Here is a 23,999-nt window from a genome sequence, read left to right as displayed (position 1 = left end):
TGATGGAGCCACTGTTTACTTTTACCAGTGGTACTCAAATGTTTTACTTAAGTAAAAGTATCAATACTGCAATGTAGAAATACTCTGTTAAAAGTAGAAGCCGGAATTCAAAATTCAATTTGACTTGAGTAAAAGTACAAAAGTATTGGTATCTAAATATACTTAAAGTACAAAGTAAAAGTACTCATTATGCAGAATGTCCCATTTCCAGTTTTAAAAACGTATAAAAAACGTTTGAAAATAGCAGATCTACAAGCTCACAATACGTTGCGATGCGACCCATTGTGAGCTTGTAGATCTGCTATTTTCAAATAGCCAGAATATATATAGGGCTGAAGTGGTTAATGTATGTTTTGAAATAATAATCAAAATCTACAAAGTAACTAGTAACTGAAGTTTTCAAATAATTGTAGTGGAGTAAAAGTATAATATTTGCCTCTGAGATGTAGTGGAGTAGAAGTAAAAGTACTGAAAATTGGAAATACTCCAGTACTTAAATACTTAAATACGTAAATGTACTTAGTTACTTTCCATAACTGAGTGTTACTACTTTGTCTTGTTGAAGCTGATAGTTGGATGTAAGCTGCTGCACTGCAAGACAATATATTCAATACATTTGATTGTTGTATTGAATTAATAGTATAATATATGCTTTTATTAATATTATAAACAATGTGATAATGTTCCTGTGTTGACAGACAAACCAAAGGTGGCCTTTTCTGTTGGTTTGGGTCATGGAGAAGTTGGACCATCTAGTTCTGACACCACTCTGATCTACAAGAAAGTCATCACTAACATCGGCAACGCATACAAACAAACTACAGGTAGGTTATGATTAATTCATGCTAATTCACTTTATAGAATCAATTAGTTTCCTCAACTTACATTTATCAGACATTAAATAAATAATACAGTAATGTACATAAATCTTCAAGGTATGTTTCCTATTTAAACCAATAGACAGGATGAGATGAGAGAAGTTTAATGTCATTGGTTTGAATTATTAATGATAATAATGATTTATCATTAATTAACAATAAAAACTGTTAAAAGTGAAAACCACCATCTTGTTTTCCACAATATGGTGGGATGGTTTATTCACACAGTTGTATTCTGTGTGTGTGTGTGTGTGTGTGTGTGTGTGTGTGTGTGTGTGTGTGTGTGTGTGTGTGTGTGTGTGTGTGTGTGTGTGTGTGTGCGTGCGTGCGTGCGTGCGTGCGTGCGTGCGTGCGTGCGTGCGTGCGTGCGTGCGTGCGTGCGTGCAGGTATCTTTGCAGCACCCGTGAAAGGAGTTTATCACTTCAGATTTACTGCATCTCTCATTTACCAATCAACGTGGCTGCATATCCAGATGTTTAAAAATGAGCAGAGTCTCATTTATAACGATTTATGGAATAGTAACGACGGCGGTCGGGGATATGTATCTAATGGAATGATCGTAGCGCTGGAGCAGGGAGACAGAGTTTACATGAGTTTACCTGCAGGGCACAAGCTCTCTGAAAGCAGAGACCACCAGAACATGTTCAGTGGTTTTCTGCTCTATCCTATGTAACACTGCTACTCAGGCCCGCCGACAGGATTCTTGGGTGGGGGCCTGGGGGACAAGATCGGGGCCCCCCCTTCAATTGGATTCCCCTCAATTTGCGGGATTATTAGGAAGAAAACCCGGTACTTATGTACTTATGCTCCATTGTGAGCTTGTAGATCTGCTATTTTCAAATAACCAAAGTATATATATATAGGGTTGAAGTGGTTAATGTATGTTTTGTTGGCTTTACAATCTATGTAAAGCTATTTGGATAAAAGCGCTATATAAATGCACCATTTACCTTTTTAGTAGAAGTAAAAGTATTGAACATTGGAAATACTCCAGTAAAGTAAAAAATACCTCAAAATTGTACATAAGTACAGTACTTGAGTAAATGTACTTAGTTACTTTACTGTTACTGCTACCATTACATTAAAGAGATGAGTGTTTGTTGGCCTCCATAAAGTTCTTATGCATTCTGTCAATAAACACATATTCAAGCATTTATGTTTGTCTTCTTGTATGTTTTACTGATTATCTTTAAGACTAGAATACATCTAGGTCAACATGCGGCCCGGGGGCCGGACCCCGCCCTTTGACCATCTCAATCCGGCCCTCGAAGTCCTCAAAGAAAAACTAAATGAAACCCAAAAATCTACACGTTAAAAGGCAGCATTATGTTAATGTTTTTTGGGGAACTTAATTTAACTACTTTAACTCCAATTAATTATTAGTAATTAGTATTATTATCTAGTGGTATCGGCACAAGGAACCATCACGCCAGAATGAAATGTTTGGATTTGGATGGTGCAGAGGATCTGGTACAGCGCTCAGGTCCTGGACCTGATGAGACGAAGGAGGAGCCCGGCCAGGAGACAACCCACAGAGCCTAGTCCCTCCACGTGCCAGAGCCTCCCCGAGTTCCGGCAGAGTACTTCCGGAGAAGCGGACTGCCCTGTCTTTCCCTATAGGACTGACCGTGGGTGCTACTGGGACGTAAGTCGGGGCTTGATCAACCCTGGCTGGGTCACCTGGGCGAGGGTGTATGTTGTATGTTGCGAGACCCGAAACACCCTATGACCCCAGGCTACAACACTGATGATACGTCCCAGTTGCATCCATGTGATGTTTTTCTTTATCAGTAATTAATACGTATGTACCATTTGAGTACATACCTGCATTCCATATTCCATCTGTATGTACTCAAATATTAAATGCTTATAATGTGACAATGAAACAATATGCCATGGATCCATATTTATAACATGCAATGGGACCTATTTTGTGCGGCGCCTTATGACTAATCTTATTAGGCTTTTTATTTTATTTTGAAAAACATATAAAAATAGTGAAAATACAGGGGCGTCAACAAGCAGGCAATGGAGTAGGTCTTTTGACAGGCTCCGCTAAAAAACATTTCAGTTTTTTCAAGGCACAACTCGCCCACAAAATAGTGAAAATACAGCTGATCTACTTAAGTAGTCTGTCGTGTCTATCAAATTCATGCAGTTTGAACATAATTCAGCACTATGTGTTTCAACTTTCAATTCAAAAATGTGTGGCCCCTCACTCACTTTATCCAAGTCAGTCGGGCCCCTGGAAAACAATGCTGCCCACCCTGCTCTAGGCCAGTGGGTCTCAAATGTTCTTCATGTCAAGGACGCCCAAAATGATATGTTTTTGGCCGCGGACCCCCATCTGAAAATGATTTCTGCCAGGGACCCCCAGGAGAGAAAATTTGAGTTAATAAAACTACAAATTATTCAACATTTTCCAAACATATTCGAGATTTTTCAAAATGTTTCCAAAAATAGCAGATCCACAAGCTCACAGTGCGGCACGAAGTGACACACTGTGAGCTTGTAGATCTGCTATTTTTGAATTGCCACCGTATAAATGGATGAAGCGGTTAAAATGATTGTGATGCACATTTGGCTGGGGACCCCCTAGAACCCCCTCAAGGACCCCTGGGGGGTCCCTGGACTCCACTTTGAGAACCACTGCTCTGGGTAATTGTAATGATAATGATTTTAATGGTGGGTCATGAGTAATTATACATTCATATCCACTCCATCCCCAGCAGGGGGCGCCACCATCACATAATGTAGGTCACTACAATAAAACATCAGACAATAAATGATGGATTTCAGATCAATAGTCAATGAACAAAGCATTGTTTAAATGAATTGAATACATGGGACCACAATGGAAACAAGTCCCCAGGACCTTTTTTGTGTTATCCTTTTATCCTTAATGTCTGACTGTACCTCATGATGTTTACATTTATGAATAATAAAGTATTCAATCGATCAATGTCCATTTTTTATTCAGTATCAGTCTAGACCCTCCTAATAAAATATACAGAATTCATGAAATATTTTAATATATATTTACAAATGGTCATCTGATACATATTGGCTGCAGAGTTTTTGAATGTATTTTTATTGTACATTTGTGCTGGGATTTATATTATATGAATCACTACTTAAACCAAGTATCAAGTACTAAGTAATCAAGTATCCTCAACATTGAAAATGTGTCCTCAAATATACGTTTTGTGATGTTTAGAATGATTTAAGAACCTTCCTGTTACACAATGTTGCCTTTACTGTGTTTTCTTCTGGTTCCTGTTGTTGAGCTGTCAAACAGGACCTTATCTTCATCATCATCATCATACTTCATTGGCCGGGCTCCCCCAGGGGTCTGTACTTGGTCCCCTCCCTTTTTAACTCACCAAATCTCTTTGCAGAAATTAGACGATCTACAAGCTCACAATGCGCCGCATGTCTTATTAAATGTTCATAATGTTTTTCAATGAACAAAAGCTATAAAAGTAGGTTGTGTTAAATCAGTTTATTACAGAAAAACCTCAGCATTGAGTACAAAAAAAGGCAATTTGATAAGGAACTCACCATTTGAGAGAATATGACATTTATTGTACACTTTTTTTCCCCTTTCAATGAATTTGATCCCTTTTCAATTAAGTTAAGATTGTTATAGAGTCAGCTCTGTTTATTATCATATGGATCTTTATGTAGTAATCTCTATGTTTATTATGAAAATGATCTTTATATAGAGTCATCTCTATGTTTATGATGAAAATGATATTTATATAGTCAGCTCTGTTTATTATCATAATGATCTTTATATAGAGTCATCTCTATGTTTATTATCATATTATGATCTTTATATAGAGTCATCTCTATGTTTATTATCATAATGATCTTTATATAGAGTCATCTCTATGTTCAGGAATTAAAAAATGGAATTAATTCAGCGGCGGTAACGTCAGCGTTTTCTCACCGTCAGTTGATGCTTCATATCCATAAGAGTCAAACCACCGGGTCATTTGTTTAATTCTGGAACACAGTTCTTATATGACGCAATATTAAACACGTCTATGGGGATTCAGAAGGGGAGAAAAAAAACATGTGACCCAGTTAGGATCAATAGGATGTGTAAATTAGGCCAGACCTCGGTGCTCTATACATTCACTCCACAGAGATCGCAGCGCCCCCTCCAGGCTGGGACACAAACAGACTGTGTTTTTCCTGGGTGGTCCTCTGGGGGTCCGTGAGGTAGAAGGCTTCTCTCACCGCCTGTAAGAACGACTCTGCCTTCTCCCTGGTCACCATGGAGACGGCACAGCCCCCCCAACCGGCTCCGGTCAGCCGGGAGCCCAGCGCCCCGGACTGCCTGGAACACAAGGAGTTAATCCAATTAATCAATGAACTCTATTAAGTATCCAACTAATCCATACATGGGCAACTGGCGGCCCGGGGGCCACATGCGGCCCCCTCCTTCACTTAATGCGGCCCGCAGGTTAATATCAGAATACTGATATATTATTGATTTCAGCTGTTACAATTCCAAACATGTAAACATGACCCACTTTAATTACTTCAGTCTATATTAGTAGCTTAATGACTACTATTAACATTCTATCTTTTTTATGTCCAATGTATTTGTATTTAAGTTCATAAAGTTAACTTTTCACTTTTCAGGATTCCAATTCAAAAATAGCCAAAACAAATCAGGATTCCAATTCAAAAATAGCCTTGTAGATCGGCTATTTTTGCTACTTTTGTGTGACATAGAATGGCGAAGTACAGCATTCATTTACGAAAAAAGTAAAAATACGGAGATAAGAGGTGTCTGCCCGACAGTATATGCAATGTGTCCCTCTGGAGTGAGTGTGGAAATATAGTGGCCCTCTGCATCATCGAAGTTGCATCACCGCTGAACTAATCAATGATCAAAGATATTGTCTCTACTACTTACAGACATATGTCCACCAGGCGGTCCAGCTGTGGACAGCTGCACTCGTACAGGTCCCTGCAGGAGGCGTGGCTCTGGTTCATCAGATCTCCAAGCACCGCCAGGCCGTCGCTGCGTCCGGACTCACACACGCTCTTAAAGCGCAGAACCCGCGCCGCCTCGCCGTACACGTGTCTGGCTCTCTGGTACAGCTTGAAGTGAGTGACTGTGTGTCAGGGAGAAGGAACCAGATGAGATCTAATAGTTATGTCACATCTCTGCTGTCAGAAATACACCAACTATGTCCAAAATATTAACTTTTCAGGAAATGAAAAAAAAAACATGTTTTTAACACATTAACTGCCAGAATTTATTCATAATGTACTCATTCCTGTGCCAGCAATTTGCGTTTTATAACCCTTTTCAACTGGTCACAGCATTTTTTCTCGTTTGTTGATCGTTTGTCTGGCTGTGTTTATAAACACACACGACAGATAGAGAAGCACTCAAAGAGTTAAGTATTCTCTCTACGTCTCCATTCTCTCGCTCCCCTCCTCCCAAACAGGCTGCAAACGTCATATCCGGGTCGCTGACGACGTATTTCCGCCCCACTTCCGCTAGGCGGAAATAGCTTAGCTTAGATCTGATCGGGCTTCAGATCGTTGGTATACACAACGACGATAACTGATCATCATCCAGACTGAAGAAAATAGAACCGGAGCTCTCCGTTCGTTTATTATACCGTGTGAAAAAACATGTTTTTCCCTATTTTGGCCTAAAAATCGCATTTTCAAGCTAAAAACCGGAAACCGGAAACGGAAGTCGCTGATTTTTCTTCCGGGTGAGGCAGAGGTGAGTGGAAAACGAAACTGATCTCGGAATGTAAATAAAACAGCGTTATCGTCTATTAAACCTCAATTAATCAATAGATCGCATTAATGCGATCATGGCGGACAAGTGCGCTATTTACTAGATCGCATTTAGGGCAGAGGTTCTGAATTGGCATCCATGGATCTCTCTCTCTCTCTCTCTCTCTCTCTCTCTCTCTCTCTCTCTCTCTCTCTCTCTCTCTCTCTCTCTCTCTCTCTCTCTCTCTCTCTCTCTCTCTCTCTCTCTCTCTCTCTCTCTCTCTCTCTCTCTCTCTCTCTCTCTCTCTCTCTCTCTCTCTCTCTCTCTCTCTCTCTCTCTCTCTCTCACACTCTCTCTCTCTCACACTCTCAATGCTGTGTGGGTGTCTCTCTCTCACTCACCATGCTGTGTGTTGTCAGTGAGCAGCCTATCACAGAGCTCGATGGAGGAGAGCCCCAGGGCCTCACACACCTCCTCTCTGCTGTAGGCCTCAGGGTGCAGCACCTCGTCCACCAGGCCCAGCATCTCCTCCAGGGAGGCGTGGAGCTCCTTCTGCACATCCACCAGCTTCACCAGCCTGGAGGAGTCCAGACCCAGAGCCTGAGCTAGTACCTGCACACACACACACACACACACACACACACACACACACACACACACACACACACACACACACACACACACACACACACACACACACACACACACACACACACACACACACACCTCCCATTGTAAAACATTTTCTCATTTTTTACATTTTGAACAGGCTATTTTGGAAAACAGTAACGTTTATAACGTTTTTGAACAAGCCATTAAAATATTTCTGTAAATAATTGAATTCAAACAATAATACGACAATAAATAAAATAAACAATTTTCTATTTCTATTTTTAGAACCGATAGCAAAACCTATGCAGACTGGTCTGGCCCAAATGCCGTTTTCGTTCCGGCAGTCTGGCAGACCTCCGGCAGAATATCACTCCGGCAAGTGGTATGTGGACCGGATGTGAGCCAGGTCTGGCAATGACGGCACCGGTTACATGATGGCAAGCCGCATATGGGCCGAGTATAGATTGGGTTCATTTGGCCCACATTAGGCATTTTTGTATCTGGCCCACAGGTGTTTTGGGTTAATTTGGCCCACGTTAGGCATTTTTGTATCTGGCCCACACTTGTTTTGGGTTCATTTGGCCCACGTTAGACATTTTTGTATCTGGCACACATGTGTTTTGGGTTCATTTGGCCCACATTGGGCATTTTTGTATCTGGCCCACAGGTGTTTTGGGTTCATTTGGCCCACGTTAGGCATTTTACAATCTGGCCCACAGGTGTTTTGGGTTCATTTGGCCCACGTTAGGCATTTTTGTATCTGGCCCACATGTATTTTGTGTTCATTTGGCCCACATTGGGCATTTTTGTATCTGGTCCACAGGTGTTTTGGGTTCATTTGGCCCACATTAGACATTTTTGTATCTGGCCCACAGGTGTTCTGGGTTCATTTGGCCCACATTGGGCATTTTTGTATCTGGCCCACAGGTGTTTTGGGTTAATTTGGCCCACGTTAGGCATTTTTGTATCTGGCCCACACTTGTTTTGGGTTCATTTGGCCCACGTTAGACATTTTTGTATCTGGCACACATGTGTTTTGGGTTCATTTGGCCCACATTGGGCATTTTTGTATCTGGCCCACAGGTGTTTTGGGTTCATTTGGCCCACGTTAGGCATTTTACAATCTGGCCCACAGGTGTTTTGGGTTCATTTGGCCCACGTTAGGCATTTTTGTATCTGGCCCACATGTATTTTGTGTTCATTTGGCCCACATTGGGCATTTTTGTATCTGGTCCACAGGTGTTTTGGGTTCATTTGGCCCACATTAGACATTTTTGTATCTGGCCCACATGTGTTCTGGGTTCATTTGGCCCACATTGGGCATTTTTGTATCTGGCCCACAGGTGTTTTGGGTTCATTTGGCCCACGTTATGCATTTTTGTATCTGGACCACATGTGTTTTGGGTTCATTTCATTTATCATTTTTGTATCTGGCACACAGGTTATCCTTACTTCTATCTGGCCTGCATGTGTTTATGGGCTTATTTGGCCCAGATTAGCCTTATAATTAACAAGCCCTAAAGGGCGATCTCGCGCACATGGGTGCATGCACATGAGCCCTTGCACATGGGCGTTTTGGCATGTATACCCTTCTGCTGAGCTGGTTGAGTCACACTGTGATGTCAAAACAGGTCAGCTATATCCATATATGGGGTCTCTTTGGCTTGGATGTGTTGAATCCTAAATGGTAAATGGTGCATTTATATGGCACCTTTTTTATCCAAGTCCCTTGGATTAAAAAGGCTGCAAGGCAGCAACCTGCGTACCAGGAGCAATAAGGTTCAGAGTCTTGCTCAAGGACTCTTCGACATGTGGACCTTGAAAGTGTATTCTCCGGGGTGGGTAACCTCTCAGCACCCCACCCACACTGTAAAATAGACTATTTTGAGCAGAAAACAAACCATGCCATGTCGGAACTACCATGTCATGTCGGAACTCAGCACACTACCACTGAAAGTCAATGGGGATGTGCTAAGAGTTCTGACACTTTCCGACATTGAAGGACGCATAAGAACCTTTGTTTATGTGAGTAGCGACGTAGTTTAGTTTATTTTGACTACAGTTTAGCGCCCGTAGCACGGTGCCTCGCACGGTCCGTTTTTTTGTCATGCCGGAACCGGCTTGCCATAAGTGAGCCAGATCTGGGCCAGATCTGTTTGCCAGATTTGGCTGTGTTTTGGATGTGGATGTCTTTGCTCTTCGCACCATGGCAACCTCTTCCACCCCCTCCTGGGGGGCACCCACGATCCTGCCCGCCCCCCCAAACCCTCTGAGCCTTCTGAGTGAAAAGAGCTTGCTCTTTCTTCTGCTGTGCAGTGCATTGGCATCATCGGACCAGTCAAGCGAGCTGTTTAGGTGCACGCCCAGGAATTTGTAGCTGTCCACCAGCTCCACCGACTCTCCTTTGATGATGCTGGGTACTGGTGGGACCTTTCCTGCTTCTTCGGGGATCCACCGGCATCTCCTTAGTCTTGCCGGGGTTGAGTGGGAGGTGGCCCACCTCGCTCCATTGCACAAAGCCGTTCACCACGAATGTAACGTGGATAATGCAGCAAAGTGAATGGCAGTGATGACAAACACTCCTGAAGAAGAAACAGTAGTGCAGACACTCTCCAATGGAACTGTACGTGGAACTGATACTCACATGCACTTGCCAGTATCCTGAACATCAGCTGTACATGAGCTAAGCAACAAAGTCCTTATGAAAATATGTAATTCTTATACTCCAAAACGGCACTGCAACACGGCTGTCTCTGTAAAAAATGACACATGACTCAGAGTTTGAACACCTGTTCCATAACAGGCTTTGAGAACTGTCAACTATGAATAAATCAAAACTCAAAACCCTCCTTTGAGGGGTTTCCACATGGGTCTGTAACTCAGACAGACTCCAGCATGTAATGGTTTGACATCCTGTAATATTGTTTTAAATACCGGGGTCCCACAGGGTGTCTTGCCACATTCTCTTCTCCATAAACACAAACAAAATCACATGCAATAACAATGGACTGTCATTCTTTAAATATGCAGGTGACAAGCGCTCTCTGACCACTTGTGGACATGCATGGTTCTCCCTGAAGCTGAGTGTCAGTATAAGACCCAAAAGCGCATGTTCCTCCTGAGGAGTCTGAATGATTTTAATAACAAGGACAGTTTAACAGTATTGAATCAGTTCTCACATTCAACACATCACAAAAAAAGTTAAAAACAACAACTCACAAGAATCATTAAACAATAAAGCTACCGAAATCACCCACCACACCAATATGTGTCTCTACATGCAGTAAAAAGTAAGGCAGATCATCAAGGACCCTTCAAACTGGGTTGAGGGGGTTCCAGGGGTCCCCAGTTAAATGACATGACAGAGCCTTTTACTCTGTTATAAGTAAAAGGCCTGTGTTCAAATTGTTACTTGAGTAAAAGTACAAAAGTATTGGCATCAAAATACTTAAAGTATCAATAGTAAAAGTACTAAAATGTTTGAAAATAGCAGATCTAGAAGCTCACAACACGGCGCCAATGCAACACGTTGTGAGCTTGTAGATCTGCTATTTTCATTATAATTTATATCTGCAAAGTAACTAAGTATAAAGTTTTCAAATAATTGTAGTGGAGTAAAAGTACATTATTTGTCTCTAAGTTGTAGTGGAGTAGAAGTAAAAGTATTGAGAATGGGAAATACTCCAGTAAAAAAAAATACCTAAAAATGTTACTTTAGTACAGTGAGTAAATACACTTATTAACTTTACACCACTGTGATCTACAAGCTCACAACACATCGCTTTGTGACGCGTTGTGAGCTTGTAGATCTGCTATTTCCAAAGGATTTTATACACATGATAACTTGTAAAATGGGACATTGTGCATAATGAGTACTTTTACTTTGAGTACTGAAGTATATTTTGATGCCAAAAAATGAAAACCCTCCTACTCTATTCCCATTGCCTGAGAGACAAGAGCCTGCGGTGATTGGTCGTGATGGTTTCCCTGACAACCGATAAAACCTGCGCTCATTGGTCGTCCCTCAGAACACACCCCTGTGTCCTGTGCTCTCATTGGTTGCATGACTCCAGCGCATGGGATAACCAGCTCAGCTGGAAAACCAGCGGGCAAATTGATTACTGTCTAATCAGCAGCAGCTGTGACTGAGATTGTCTGTGGGAGACGTCGACAGAACACAGAACAGCAAAAAGAGGTATGTTTATGCATTTATAATTATTTAGATCACGTCTGAACATTAATGGTTGAGAAATAACGTTGTGACTCAACATATGCTGCACATAATGTAAGATTCTGTTGGTTAGTTAGCCTGTAGTGTAACAGGTATTTCCTTGTAAACACAAACCGTTTGTTTGGACGTTTTAAAAGACAACATGCTATTAAAACCAAAGTATCTTGCCTTTTGTATATAGAATACATAGGTGTGTGGCCTTTTCTACTGTTTATCATGAAGTTGCCTCAATAATCTATATTTATTTTACTTATATTGCAGGGCTTTGTAGGCCACGGGGGACTTTTAATAAGCAAGTCAAAGGTAAGGTTCCATTGGTACACTCTTGAGTTACTGACACGTAAGGGTCCATTTGGTTCCATTTGTACACTGTGAGTGTACACATGTAACCAAATGGACCCTGACAGGTCTGTAACTGACAGTATACATGGAACCAAATGGACCCTTACAGGTCTGTAAGAGTTACAGACCTGTACGGGTCCATTTGGTTCCATTTGTACACTCACAGTTACAGATATGTAAGGGTCCATTTGGTTACATGTGTACACAGTTACAGATATGTAAGGGTCCATTTGGTTACATGTGTACACTCACAGTTACAGATATGTAAGGGTCCATTTGGTTCCATTGGTACTCTCAGAGTTAAAGGCCTGTAAGGGTCCATTTGGAATCTTGAGGGTCCCTGCTGAACCCCACCTGAGAACCACTGTACATTTAATGTGTTGGTTCTTAAAGTGGGTTTCTAGAGATGGTTCCTCCAGGTGTAAATACACTTCTCTTGTGGGGTTCCTTGGCGCACAACCTTTTAAAATCTGAAGCCAAATACAATTAACCAAAGAACCACTGATATGATATAGCTACTTATAACTTATTTTAAGGTGAATTGTAATATGACAACTGTAAACATAATTAGAGTTTGAATATACTGTATTGTTAGTTAATCAAACATTTCTTTCCTTGCAGGGCTGTGATTGTCATTGGTTGTATGACTCCAGCGCATGGGAGAAGTTCATTACTGTCTGATCAGCAGCTGTTATTTTCACAGCAAGTAAGTTCAATCTGGTTGATTCTGTTGCATCTCTGCGCTATCTTTTTCCTTGGTGTGCTAATAATCGTTCAAACAAGGCATATATATCATCAAAGACGTATTTGACTATCTGTCAGGACTTATCTAACTTGACTGCGTGACTCATTTACGCTGCACCGCACACACACCGCGTTTAGATGCGAGTGAGCAACAGGCATGCTGTCACTGAAATATGGACCGTGGTGACAAACGCTCTAAAGTGTGGCTTCACTATAGCCTTAGATCAAGACTATCGTATTATGTATTTTATCAAATCTGACTTTTACTTTCGTATCTACGAGAGTCTTAGTGACCACACCCCCAGTTTGCCCTGAAATGTCACCGGTAAAACCTGGAGCTGTATGTCTCCAAACATGTAGAAATGCAAAACATAAGGTGCTTGCCCCAAATGTTAAGTAGGTGTCCAGAGTATTTGTGCAATGTATTAGTTCATATTTTTCAATAAAGAAGTGCTTTAATCCCATCTGTGGCCGAACGCCATTCCCCCCCCTCGTTTACTTCCTATTTACATGTAAATTGTGTAATTCCGGATTTCACTAGATGCGCCACGTCACTACCGCCGATCTACAAGCTCACTGCCTTTTTAAAAAGGAGGAAAAAAATTAAAACGTGCAGCTCACTGTATAATCCACAAATGAATCGACTGTTGGAATAAAGGCGAGGATGTTACTCTATTCATTAAATGTCTTAAATTGACTAAGGCTTAAAAGAATAAAGTTACTTTATTCTTGTGTAAATATGTAGATGCATTGTTGTTTTTTAAAATGTATCTTCTCTCTCTTCCCCTTGCTCCATCTTCTTCCCTTTCTTTATGGAAATACACCCACTGTTTTACACCTGCAAACCTGTGATGTGATAAAGCTTTTCTCATTCTCATAGGTGTTGAACCAAATCTGCTGCCATTAGCTGATACCCAATCCCTAGAAAACCTGGAGGAGCGCCTACAAAATAGCCCCGACCTCAAAATCCAACTGGTAAGAATTTCAGTTCTACTCGGGGAAGACACACACACAAAACCCTTTTTGTTTGTTGTTTAATGCTAACCCTTATCTTAAATTGGCTTCTAACAGCTTTGCTGGGACATACAATATAGAATTGAGAAGCCAATTTAGTCAATCATGAAGGAACACTGCTATTCTATAGCTACTGCTATTTTTTAAAGAATTGTGCAGTAAGTGATTTTGTTTATTAAAAGATAAACATATCTATATTCGGATGGCAATAATTACTATGAAGTGTTCAGTAACAGGGGTCTCCCTGTCTCTCCAGGTGTTTAGTAAACAGAACATGCATGTTATGGTCAGATACCAATGTTATCCAATCAGAGATGACTCATACAGGATAAACAAGTGAAATTGGAAATGATGACACAAAGAAGTGAGCAGTAGCAGTACTCCAAGTCTTTCGGGTGACTGAACTCATTTCGGCTGCTTGTACCTGTGACCTTATGCTTTTGGTCATGACCCACACTTCAGCACAGAGCACATCATCCTTAGTTCCAAATTCTTGTTCTAAACAAAATTGATTTATTTTCCCTTACTGTTTTATTTACCGTTGCACTGAGAATTAAGACACATTACTAAAGAAACATTCTCATGATTGCTTTGATTTCAGGTCTCCAGCGTCAGGTGGAGGTGGGGGCAGAAGAGGCCGAGACAGGGGGTTCTCAAACAGCTCCAATGCAGAGTGAGTCTTGTCTAGAAAGATGGTGTGTTTACATTGATACAGTTCATTCTGGAATAGGGGTCTTGTCTGGCCATTAATAACTGAGCTTAAATTATCTTAAATTCCAAGTTCTTCTTCTAAACAATATGGATTTGTTTTTTCTTTTTTTTCCCTCCAGTTTTCCTTACTGCATTTTATTTTTTATTTTATTTTTTTTACCGTTGCACCGAGAATCAAGCCCCATGACTAAAGAAACATTCTGATGTTTGCTTTGATTTCAGGTCTCCAGCGTCAGGTGGAGGTGGGGGCAGAAGAGACCGAGACAGGGGGTTCTCAAACAGCTCCAATGCAGAGTGAGTCTTGTCTAGAAAGATGGGGTGTTTACGTACAGTCAGTCCGGAAAGTATTCAGAATGCTTCACTTTTCCTACATTTTCTTATGTTACAGCCCTATTGAATAAAGTATTTTTGAATATGTTTCCACAAGTTTGGCTCACATATTTTTGGGTAGTTTTGACCATTCCTTTTTGCAGAACAGCTGCAATATATGCCAGCTTATGTTCAGCTAAACAAAGTAACGTTTTAATTCAAATATCAACTTTAACGATCGGACCAACATCTAGGCTAAACATGTCACGTTTGATCTCTTCGCAGAGCATCAGTAGAATAATGATAAGTGGCTGAGCTCATCAGTATTAGTGTTGGGTCGATAGTCAAACTAGGCTATAGATTTTAAGATATAATGTCAAATGATTGAATAAATCTAAGATAGTCTAATTGATACTGTACAGTATCAGCGGCGCTATAGACAAATTGTTTCAAACAGGCTGTTTTAGAAACAATTTTACATCAAGTTGTGCAGATGTGAAGGCGAAATATATTGAACTTGCAACGAAAATGAGAAAATCAGATTGATCAGAATAAGAGTAATTAGAGGGGTGTGTTCTAAAATAATAGCCTACTCTACACTGAAGGTATGATAATGACTGTGCGTGCATGAGGACTCCAGTCTTTGAGCTCATGACAAAACACAAAGGTTGCATTCGTTCAGAAAATAATGTTTGATACGAGCTGTCCAGAAGGCTCTCATCCACTGCAATGTATTCACTGAACTTCTGGTAGACGTTATGCCACCGAAAGTGTCATGGCGCATCTCTATGGACGCAACCACGTGATGTATGACACTTCCTTATGAGATTTTCCTTGACGGCTACAAGGAAGTAACACGGAAGTATCCATTATTGTTTTACAATGGGCGGCGACACTACAGGCCAATCAAAGCCTTGTTTTTCCAGGGACTTCTGGGGTTGTTTCTTCAGTGCACTCAGGGCATGGTGCTGCAGCACATCAAGCGCACCGTAGATTCTGTCATGTGACGGGAAAGACCCGCGGTGATTGGCCAGTTTCTCCAAGAAACAAAAATGCCGACCATGTATGCTAATTACTGAGAATGTCCATCGGCCATTGCCGGATGAGGCATCTAGGTATTTATATCTATGCTTGTACCTGTGACCTTGTGCTTTTGGTCATGACCACATCTCATCTTTAGTTCCAAATTCTTGTTCTAAACAAAATGGATTTATTTTTCCTTACTGCGGTTTTATTTACCGTTGCACTGATAATTAAGACACATTACTGAAGAAACATTCTTATGATTGCTTTGATTTCAGGGCTTCAGCGTCAGGTGGAGGTGGGGGCAGAAGAGACAGAGACAGGCGCATGTGAAGGAGCTCCAATGCAGAGTGAGTCTTGTCTAGAAAGACATGGTGTGTTTACGTAGATACAGTTAGTTCTGGGATGGGGTCACGGCTCCAGACGTAACTTTTTCACTGGTGCCACTTAACTTTTCAGTAGGTAGCGCCACCAAAAATTACTTACCCCCCCCCCCCCCCCATATAGCCTAGGAATTGTGTTTTAATATACTACTTAAGATGTCTGCCAATATTGATAATATGGTGTACCATCACTAGCTTAAGTTTTTAAGTGCTTTATTTATAAAGTACATACAAAGTTCTTTTTACATAGAAAAATAAATACTCCTGGGAAGAGGAAGAAATCGTTATTTACCCAGGGTTTGGACTAAGTTGCAGTAACTTATTTCTTGCCAGACCCTGCAGGATTGTTAATCACCCGGTGATTTTCATACCTAGTGTCGTGTTGGGGAGTCGAACTGGGAACCTCTCGATAACAAGCCTGACCCTCTTAACCACTAGGTCACCGCATCCCTTGGGTATACAAGCCTAAATAATAAATTAACTTTGATGCTGCGTTTTCCCCCCTCTTTTCTTACACAGGTTTTTATTTATTTACTATTTTACCAATAATTAAGCCACTTGACTAAAGAACAACATTCTTATGTTTGCTTTGATTTCAGGACTCGGATCTCATCAGTTCTGTTCTGGCAATGGCCAGAACAGCATCTACAACAGCCTCGTGGAGGAGGTCTGCCATCTCTGCGTGAACCTTGGTTCTGAGGGAGGTGCGAGCTACGTGGATGAGGGTCTCCTGGTACAGTTCTTTGTGACTCACTGTTGTCACATCGGAAATGTATAATGGACATGATGAGATTTGTTGACTCGGAACGTCAAATTCTGTGAGTTAAATTTTGGCGAGGGAGGACCGTCACTTCAGCAAAAAAGCACTACTTTTTTTTTCAGTTTACAGTTTCTTGTTAACTGCATTGTTCACATATTCCAAATGTTGACTGCATTGTTCATACACGCATTTGCCTCACATGGTTTGCAGTTTAATAATTAAAAAGCAGAAAACTTTTATGCTTGTTTTTATTTTATCTTAGTCAATTATAGCCTGTGTATGGCATTTAGTATGGCTTGATTAAAGGAGAGAGCCTGACTAAAGCACAACCCCCCCTAAATAAGACCTTTGTCACACCCCATCTTAACTTCTACAGTTGACTTTTTTCATAGGTGCTCCTGTTCTGAGATCTTGCCACACCTTCACCCCTAAAATGGGGCATTTGCCCTCCGCTAGTGTGTGCTTAATTCTCGATCTCCAAACTTTTTTTTTTTCCTTCATGGATCATCTATTTACCACTTACTGACATGTTAGGATCTGTTTTTTTGGCCCTTCATACCTGCCATTGATGCAGAATGGATCAGTATTTGCTGCTTTCTACAGGGCGATCCTTCTTCAATCACCGATTATTCTACTGATCCATTCTGCATCAATGGCAGTTCAGTTGGGACAAAAACGGATCCTGACATGTCAGCAGGTGGTAAATAAATGATCTGTGAAGAAAAAAATAAGTTTGGAGAAAGAGAAATAGGCACAATAGCTGATGGCAATTGTCTCATTTTAGGGTTGAAGGTATGGCAAGATCTCAGAACAGGAGCATCTATGAAAAGTCAACTGTAGAATGGGGTGTGACAAAGGTCTAATTTGGGGGGGGGGGGGGGGGTAGTCAGGATCTCTCCTTTAAGGATTGACAGCTTTGGGCCAGAACATTATGTCCACAGCTGGCCCTGTCCTGGCAAATGTATGGGCCAGCTGTGGGCACAGTGTTCTGGCCCTATGCTGGTGACCCATATCTGGGCCAATTATGGACACATTGTTCTGGGCTAGTTCTGGCCAACCATGCCTAGGCCAAGTATGGACACAGTGCTCTGGCCCTGTGCTGGCCAACCATGTCTGGGCCAGCTGTGGAAACACTATTCAGGCCCTGTGCTGGTGACCCATGTCTGGGCCAGCTGTGGAAACACTGTTCAGGCCCTGTTCTGGCGACCCATGTTTGGGCCAGCAGTGGAAACACTGTTCTGGCTCATCACTGGGTCAGCACAGTGTGGCCCTTTACAGCTGGCCCATGCACGGTTCATGTATGTCTGAGCTTCTGGCAAACCGATCTGGCGCCAGACCAGGGGGTATAGACCATTGCTCCGAGTGGGCCATGACAAAGAGCATGATCCGGGCCATAACTTTGCCAGGTCTTTTTTGCTATGTTCTGGCTCATCACTGGGTCAGCACAGTGTGGCCCTTTACAGCTGGCCCATATACGGTTCATGTATGTCTGAGCTTCTGGCAAACCAATCTGGCGCCAGACCAGGGGGTATAGACCATTGCTCCGAGTGGGCCATGACAAACAGCATGATCCGGGCCATAACTTTGCCAGGTCTTTTTTGCTATGTGGGGAGTGGAGCAACGACTCAAAATTCTTTTTTTGGCCCATCCCTATTTTACACAGGTTCAGTTTCCTTGACAGATCGTCCATGTACATATTAAACGGAGATAAAACCTGGTCTGACCCCATTACCAACATAAACATGTTCACTCACAATACTGCCCCACTTCACCTGCATAGTCTGATGTGCACACAAGCTTTTGTGTGTACATGTGTGTAGATGTTGTGTATACATGTGTGTAGACAGAAGTGTGTACCTTGGTGGCTATGCGACACTCCACCACGCGGATGTTGAAGTGGTTGGACGCAGCCTTGTTCATCTCCACACAGCAGTTAGAGATCACAAACACTGCATCGTCAGGGAGGCTGACGTCAGTGGACCGCAAGGGGTTAAACTCAATCAGTTTGGCCTGAGAACACAGAATATAGTGTTTTAGTTTTAAGCATATTTTGATTATGGCGATAATATCGTTAATCACAATTATTTTTGCCACAATAATCGTAACGATTCACTCAACTCACAATACGATTCAATTCACAATACACAATTTTTTAATTTCCAGGGGCACAAAATGTATTTCCAGACAAATGACTGAAAAATCTGTCAATTTTTTTTTTTCTCGTCCTGTATTTTCTTATTTTTTGTCTCATCTCGGTTGCTGCTGTTTGCAATGCGCTACATTTTTTATTAAATCGATTTAAATTGTTTGAATTGATTTTAATGGATTTAAGATACATTGTTTGTATGCCTGGTAATTTTTACAGTGTAAATGCTGAAATGAGTGATTTTTCCAGAACTTACGGTTCCTTTCTCTGCCAGGAATGAGATGGATTGGTCCATGCCGCCGCCCTCCGTACCGATGTAGCGTTCACATTTAGCACAAATCTCTGCTAACTCCACCTGAGTGGAAAATGAAACATTTACTCTGGTGAACATATTGTGGGGCTCGTCATTGAAGGATAAATAAAATAAAAAGCAAAGATTTTCTTTTGTTTCTTCTCAAACTGTGGGTTGGGGTCCCCAGATGATTATCTTAATGTACAACATAGTTTTCTCAGTTCTCACTCAACAGTAAACAAACCAATATAAGTGTATAAAGGGTATCTGCACATTTATAAAGTTACAATGTAGGACTTTTAAGACCTTTTTAGTAGCTCTAAAAAGAAAAAGAAAGCCATCACTGCATCACAAGTAATCAAACTATAATATAAAATGGCCAAATATTGGCCAAATTGTCAAATATCTAAGAAAGAGGCAAATATTTCGAAAATAGCTGATCAACAAGTTCACAGCGCCTTGCAATGCAATGCGTTGTGAACACAATATTTATTGTGAGCACAATATTTATCTGTGGAACCGAGTCAAACTAAATGTAATGCCTCAACTCCTACAATTCCAAATGCTTGTCAGGGTTGGGGGTCTGTAGTTAAATATGATTATTTAGGGGGGTACCTAGTTCAAATATGATTATTTAGGGGGGTACCTAGTTCAAATATGATTATTTTGGGGGGTCCCAGTTCAAATATGATTATTTTGGGGGTCCCAGTTCAAATATGATTATTTTGGGGGGGGGTCACGGCCTGAAACGATTGAGAACCACTGGTCTTAATAATCAAATACACCCCACTTTGAGAACCAAGGACTCCTGGGGGTCCCTGGACCGCACTTTGAGACCCTGGGGTCCGTGGACCCCACATTGAGAAGCACAGCCATAACAGATGGAGTAATACCCAAGAGGGAAATGGCAACAGTCACCATCAGTCACTGTAGGATTTGTGTACTATTTCGCCTCTAGTGGCTCCTATTGAGATCGTGTATCTTCCTATATTAATAATCTTTGGTAATACCTTAGAGAGCATCTTGTGGTTGGCCTCCATGGTAGCCAGTCCTGCACAGCAGACCAGAGCACTGGAGCTGGAGAGACCTGAGCTGGCTGGGATGGATCCGTCTACCATGACCTTCATCCCAGACAGAACACTGAGACCACAATGCTCCTGATAGAGGAGAAACAGGGTTTTGATTGATTGATAGATTGAATACTTTATCAGTCAGAAATGTAAACAGCACTAAGTACAGTCAGACATTAATGCTAAAAGGATAACACAAAAACGTCCTGGGGTCTTGTTTCCATTGTGGTCCTATGGATAACATAGCAAAAAATAACACAAATACATGTCATCAACAATTACAAAACACTATAATGTACAAAGGTAGAAACCATTGTGACATTCTTTTGGACGATTAACTGTCACTCAAATAATTCAGACAAAAATGTAATTGTGTTTCTGTCGTTGGAACATTATGAATGACATTTCTGTGTGGCTTTTTAGGCATCGTAAACTAAAGTTGCACAGGACAGATATGACAAATAACATGATTACGCATCTAATAGCTTTATACTTTCAAAAAAGATGATCCAAAAAGTGATAATCTCTAATAACTGTGAGGAGGCGATGATGCAATAATGGTGAGTGACCTGAACTCACCTCCACTTTATGGTCACATGATCACAGGTTTAACAGCAGGTATAAAAATGTTATTTTATACAAGCTCCCCCCCCCCCCCCCCCCCCCCATCAGTATAACTGAAGGTATTTACCTGAATGCCTTTGACGCCACAGAGGAAATAATAAAACCAGTGTGGATTGTCTCTGTCTATGTGGATGTCAGCAGAACACGACACACTGAAGTCCCTGTAAGATACAACACAACACACGTCATGATGATAATAATAATAATGATAATAAAAATGGAGGGGGGGGGGACAGGGCTTACCAATCAAAATAGAGTGATTAATGGTGTCAAAAGCCTTTTGGAGGTCCAGCATGACCATGCCGCAGAATTTGCCCTGGTCCACCTCTTGTTTGATGTGGTCGTTCAAATAGAGAAGGCATGTGTCAGTGGAGTGGGCCTTTTCTGAAGCCAGATTGGAGTTTGTAAATGAGGTATTTTTTCAGCAAGATACTTTTCAACCTAGTCATAAACTATTTTTTCCATGACTTTCGAGATGGAACTTAGAATAGAAAATAATTTGTTCCTTTTTTGTACAGAGGGGATACTCTCGCCATTTTGAAATCATGGGGAACCCGTCCCTGTTTGATGGAGATGTTTACTATGTGGGTGATGATTGGAGCAATAGAGGCGGAGGGGATTTTGTCGAGGCCAGTGGCCTTGTGTGGTTGAAGTGCGCTCAATGTTTTAAACACCTCATCTGTTGTCACCGTGGTGACAACAGATGATTTAAAATCATCTTTGCGTACACCTAGGTTTTTGTAGAATGCTTTGATGTGCTCTACACCAAAATGCCCAGAGTGGGAGGGCATTTTGTTTACCAGTGTTGTGGCTATGATTGTAAAGAAGATGTTTAAGTGTTTAAGAACTACTGATGTACATCTACTGTGAGTGTTCAGTCTTACTTGTAGAGTGGGTTAGTGTTCAGTCTTGTACAGTGGGTTAGTGTTCAGTCTTGTACAGTGGCTTAGTGTTCAGTCTTGTACAGTGGCTTAGTGTTCAGTCTTGTACAGTGGCTTAGTGTTCAGTCTTGTACAGTGGCTTAGTGTTCAGTCTTGTACAGTGGCTTAGTGTTCAGTCTTGTACAGTGGCTTAGTGTTCAGTCTTGTACAGTGGGTTAGTGTTCAGTCTTACTTGTACAGTGGGTTGGTGTTGGCTAGCTCGATGGTCCCTGATTGGTTGACTGAGACGGCAGCGAGAATACTCTGCTCAATGGCCATGGGAAGAACCGAGTATCCACAGTAATCAATGTGTTCTCCTATAAGTAAAATACATGATAACACACAGTAATCAATGTGTTCTCCTATAAATAAATACATGATAACACACAGTTATCAATGTGTTCTCCTATAAATAAATACATAACACACAGTAATCAATGTGTTCTCCTATAAGTAAATACATGATAACACACAGTAATAAATGTGTTCTACAAATACATAAACACACAGTGATCAATATGTTCTCCTATAAATACATAAACACACAGTAATGAATATATTATGCTATAGTATAAACGAATAACACACTAATAGTCGATGTTTCCCTGTAGGCCTAAATATGAAGATAATGTAAACATTTTTATATCAACAAATCAACACATTAATAAAAAGATAATCTAGTAAAAGGATTAGTGTGATTAACCACGTAAACCACATTTATATACAGTCATACAGCATGTAAACATAGCAGATCTACAAGCGCACAGTGTGTTGAGCTTATATATTGGCTTTTTTCTTTGTTGCTATATTTGAGAATCATTAATTGATTATTTTATTTTACAATGGATTAGTTACTTATATTAACAATTGCATCCATAGGAAACACACAGTAGCCTATTTAATATGCCCAGCCTGTAAAATACATACTAAATAAAAAATAAAAACAGACCGGTAATGTAAATGACATCATGATGGTAATAAGTTAGCCTTATCAAGACCTCCCCAATTTTCCCTGCAATGTTACCAGTAAAGCCCGTATTTCTCCAAACATGTACACAAGTAAAATATAAGGTGCTTACCCGGTTGCCCCAAATGTTAACTAGGTGTCCGAAGTATTTGTCTTATTAGTCTATGTTTATCAATAAAGAAGTGTTTTAATCCCGTTTGTGGCCGAACGCCATTTGCCCTCCTCGTTTATTTCTTGTTTACATTGAGTGTAATTCCAGCTTTCAACAGATGCGCCCCATCAGTACCACCCATTGGGAACTTCCGACAGAATCGGCCACAGACGGGATTGAAACACTTCTTTATTGAAGAATATGAACTAATAGAGTACACAAAGACTCCGGGCACCTAGTTAACATTTGGAGCAAGTGGTTAAGTGCCTTATATTTAGCATTTGTACATGTTTGGAGAAATACGGGCTTTACTGGTGACATTCCAGGGCAAACTGGGGGGGTGGAGCTAAGACTCTCGTAAAAATGTCAAAATTGATACAAAACAATACATCTCGAGAGTCTTGATCTAAGGCTAGTAATAAAGTAACATTATGAATAGATCATTACCTATTAGATTGACTCTTCCTGGGGCAGAAGCATAGAACAGAGGAGATTCTCCAAACTTATTTTCAAACGTATTCTTCAACTTCTGCAGCCTAATAAAATAAAATAATAATAATAATAAACCAAGTGAAATAAAGAGATGTTTATTATCTTATTGTTTAATATTATTATTATAATGTTTAATACTCACCTCTCATCTGCAGAAACCACAGCCTTCAACTTCGGAGGGTTTGTTGCCATGTTTGTAGTTTTTGATTATAAATATAAGTTAAAAAATATAAATGTATGAATGTAATCGTATTGACAGTTAGTCTGTCAGATCTGTTGTTTCCACACAGAATGATCTGATCAGCTGATCTGTCACAAGGAGGACAGGATCCCGGAACTGATCTATAGGATCAGTTCTTTAATAGCTTGTAGATCTGTAGATCTATGTGTGGCTCTATAAACACAATATCTATATCTATATATCTGTGTGTAGATCTATAGATCATCTATACTCAGCAGCCTCTCAGATCACACTTTATTTATTGACGCGTGTCTTCCTCTCGAAGCCCCGCCCCCCCCAGCCGTGCTGCGAATCAAAACAAAGGAGTATATTGAACAAGGAAAGGTAATCTAC

General features: G+C 40.9%; 2 protein-coding genes and 1 long non-coding RNA gene across 4 annotated transcripts; 2 read left to right on the top strand and 1 right to left on the bottom strand.

Annotated features, from left to right (window-relative positions):
- Window positions 1-4,366: 4,366 nt before the first annotated feature.
- Window positions 4,367-23,924, bottom strand: galk2 (galactokinase 2). Of its 2 annotated transcripts, XR_014600943.1 has the most exons (11): window positions 23,568-23,924; window positions 23,381-23,469; window positions 22,009-22,132; window positions 20,963-21,056; window positions 20,212-20,358; window positions 19,166-19,264; window positions 18,621-18,773; window positions 7,036-7,246; window positions 5,810-6,011; window positions 4,895-5,224; window positions 4,367-4,770 (listed from the first exon to the last, which is right to left on the bottom strand). XR_014600943.1 is itself a non-coding variant. In XM_084059828.1 (10 exons), exons 1-10 carry the CDS (start codon window positions 23,615-23,617, stop codon window positions 5,020-5,022), a joined length of 1,374 nt encoding a protein of 457 aa, XP_083915954.1. In that variant the 5' UTR covers window positions 23,618-23,924; the 3' UTR covers window positions 4,367-5,019. The 2 variants fall into 2 exon arrangements, 1 of the variants encoding a protein (XP_083915954.1); XM_084059828.1 differs by having other exon boundaries at window positions 4,367-5,224.
- On the top strand, window positions 11,756-13,496 carry LOC311047189. Its single transcript, XR_014600944.1, has 3 exons — window positions 11,756-11,780; window positions 12,441-12,525; window positions 13,444-13,496. It is a non-coding gene; the product is annotated as an uncharacterized lncRNA (long non-coding RNA).
- On the top strand, window positions 13,929-18,071 carry LOC311047888 (uncharacterized protein; the record flags this gene model as incomplete). The annotated part of the gene is made up of 6 exons (XM_084060837.1): window positions 13,929-13,941; window positions 14,179-14,250; window positions 14,511-14,582; window positions 15,899-15,970; window positions 16,603-16,736; window positions 17,886-18,071. The coding sequence occupies 6 exons, from the start codon at window positions 13,929-13,931 to the stop codon at window positions 18,069-18,071; spliced, it is 549 nt and encodes a 182-aa protein (XP_083916963.1).
- Window positions 23,925-23,999: the final 75 nt, after the last annotated feature.

The sequence above is a fragment of the Gymnoscopelus microlampas genome (genome assembly GCF_963454915.1).
Source record: "Gymnoscopelus microlampas genome assembly, chromosome: 6".
Lineage (NCBI taxonomy): Eukaryota > Metazoa > Chordata > Actinopteri > Myctophiformes > Myctophidae > Gymnoscopelus > Gymnoscopelus microlampas.
Note: the sequence above shows the minus strand (reverse complement) of the source record. Positions and strands in the feature narration are given on the sequence as shown.

Bases quoted from the DNA above. Each gene is read 5' to 3' on its own strand.
- galk2 (XM_084059828.1), bottom strand. From the start codon at position 23,617: ATGGCAACAAACCCTCCGAAGTTGAAGGCTGTGGTTTCTGCAGATGAG. The intron at 22,133-23,380 runs GTAATGATCTAT...TTTTACTTATAG, and splicing joins AGGAAGAGTCAATCTAATAG to GAGAACACATTGATTACTGT. The intron at 5,225-5,809 runs GTAAGTAGTAGA...CTTGTGTTCCAG, and splicing joins CGCCTGGTGGACATATGTCT to GCAGTCCGGGGCGCTGGGCT.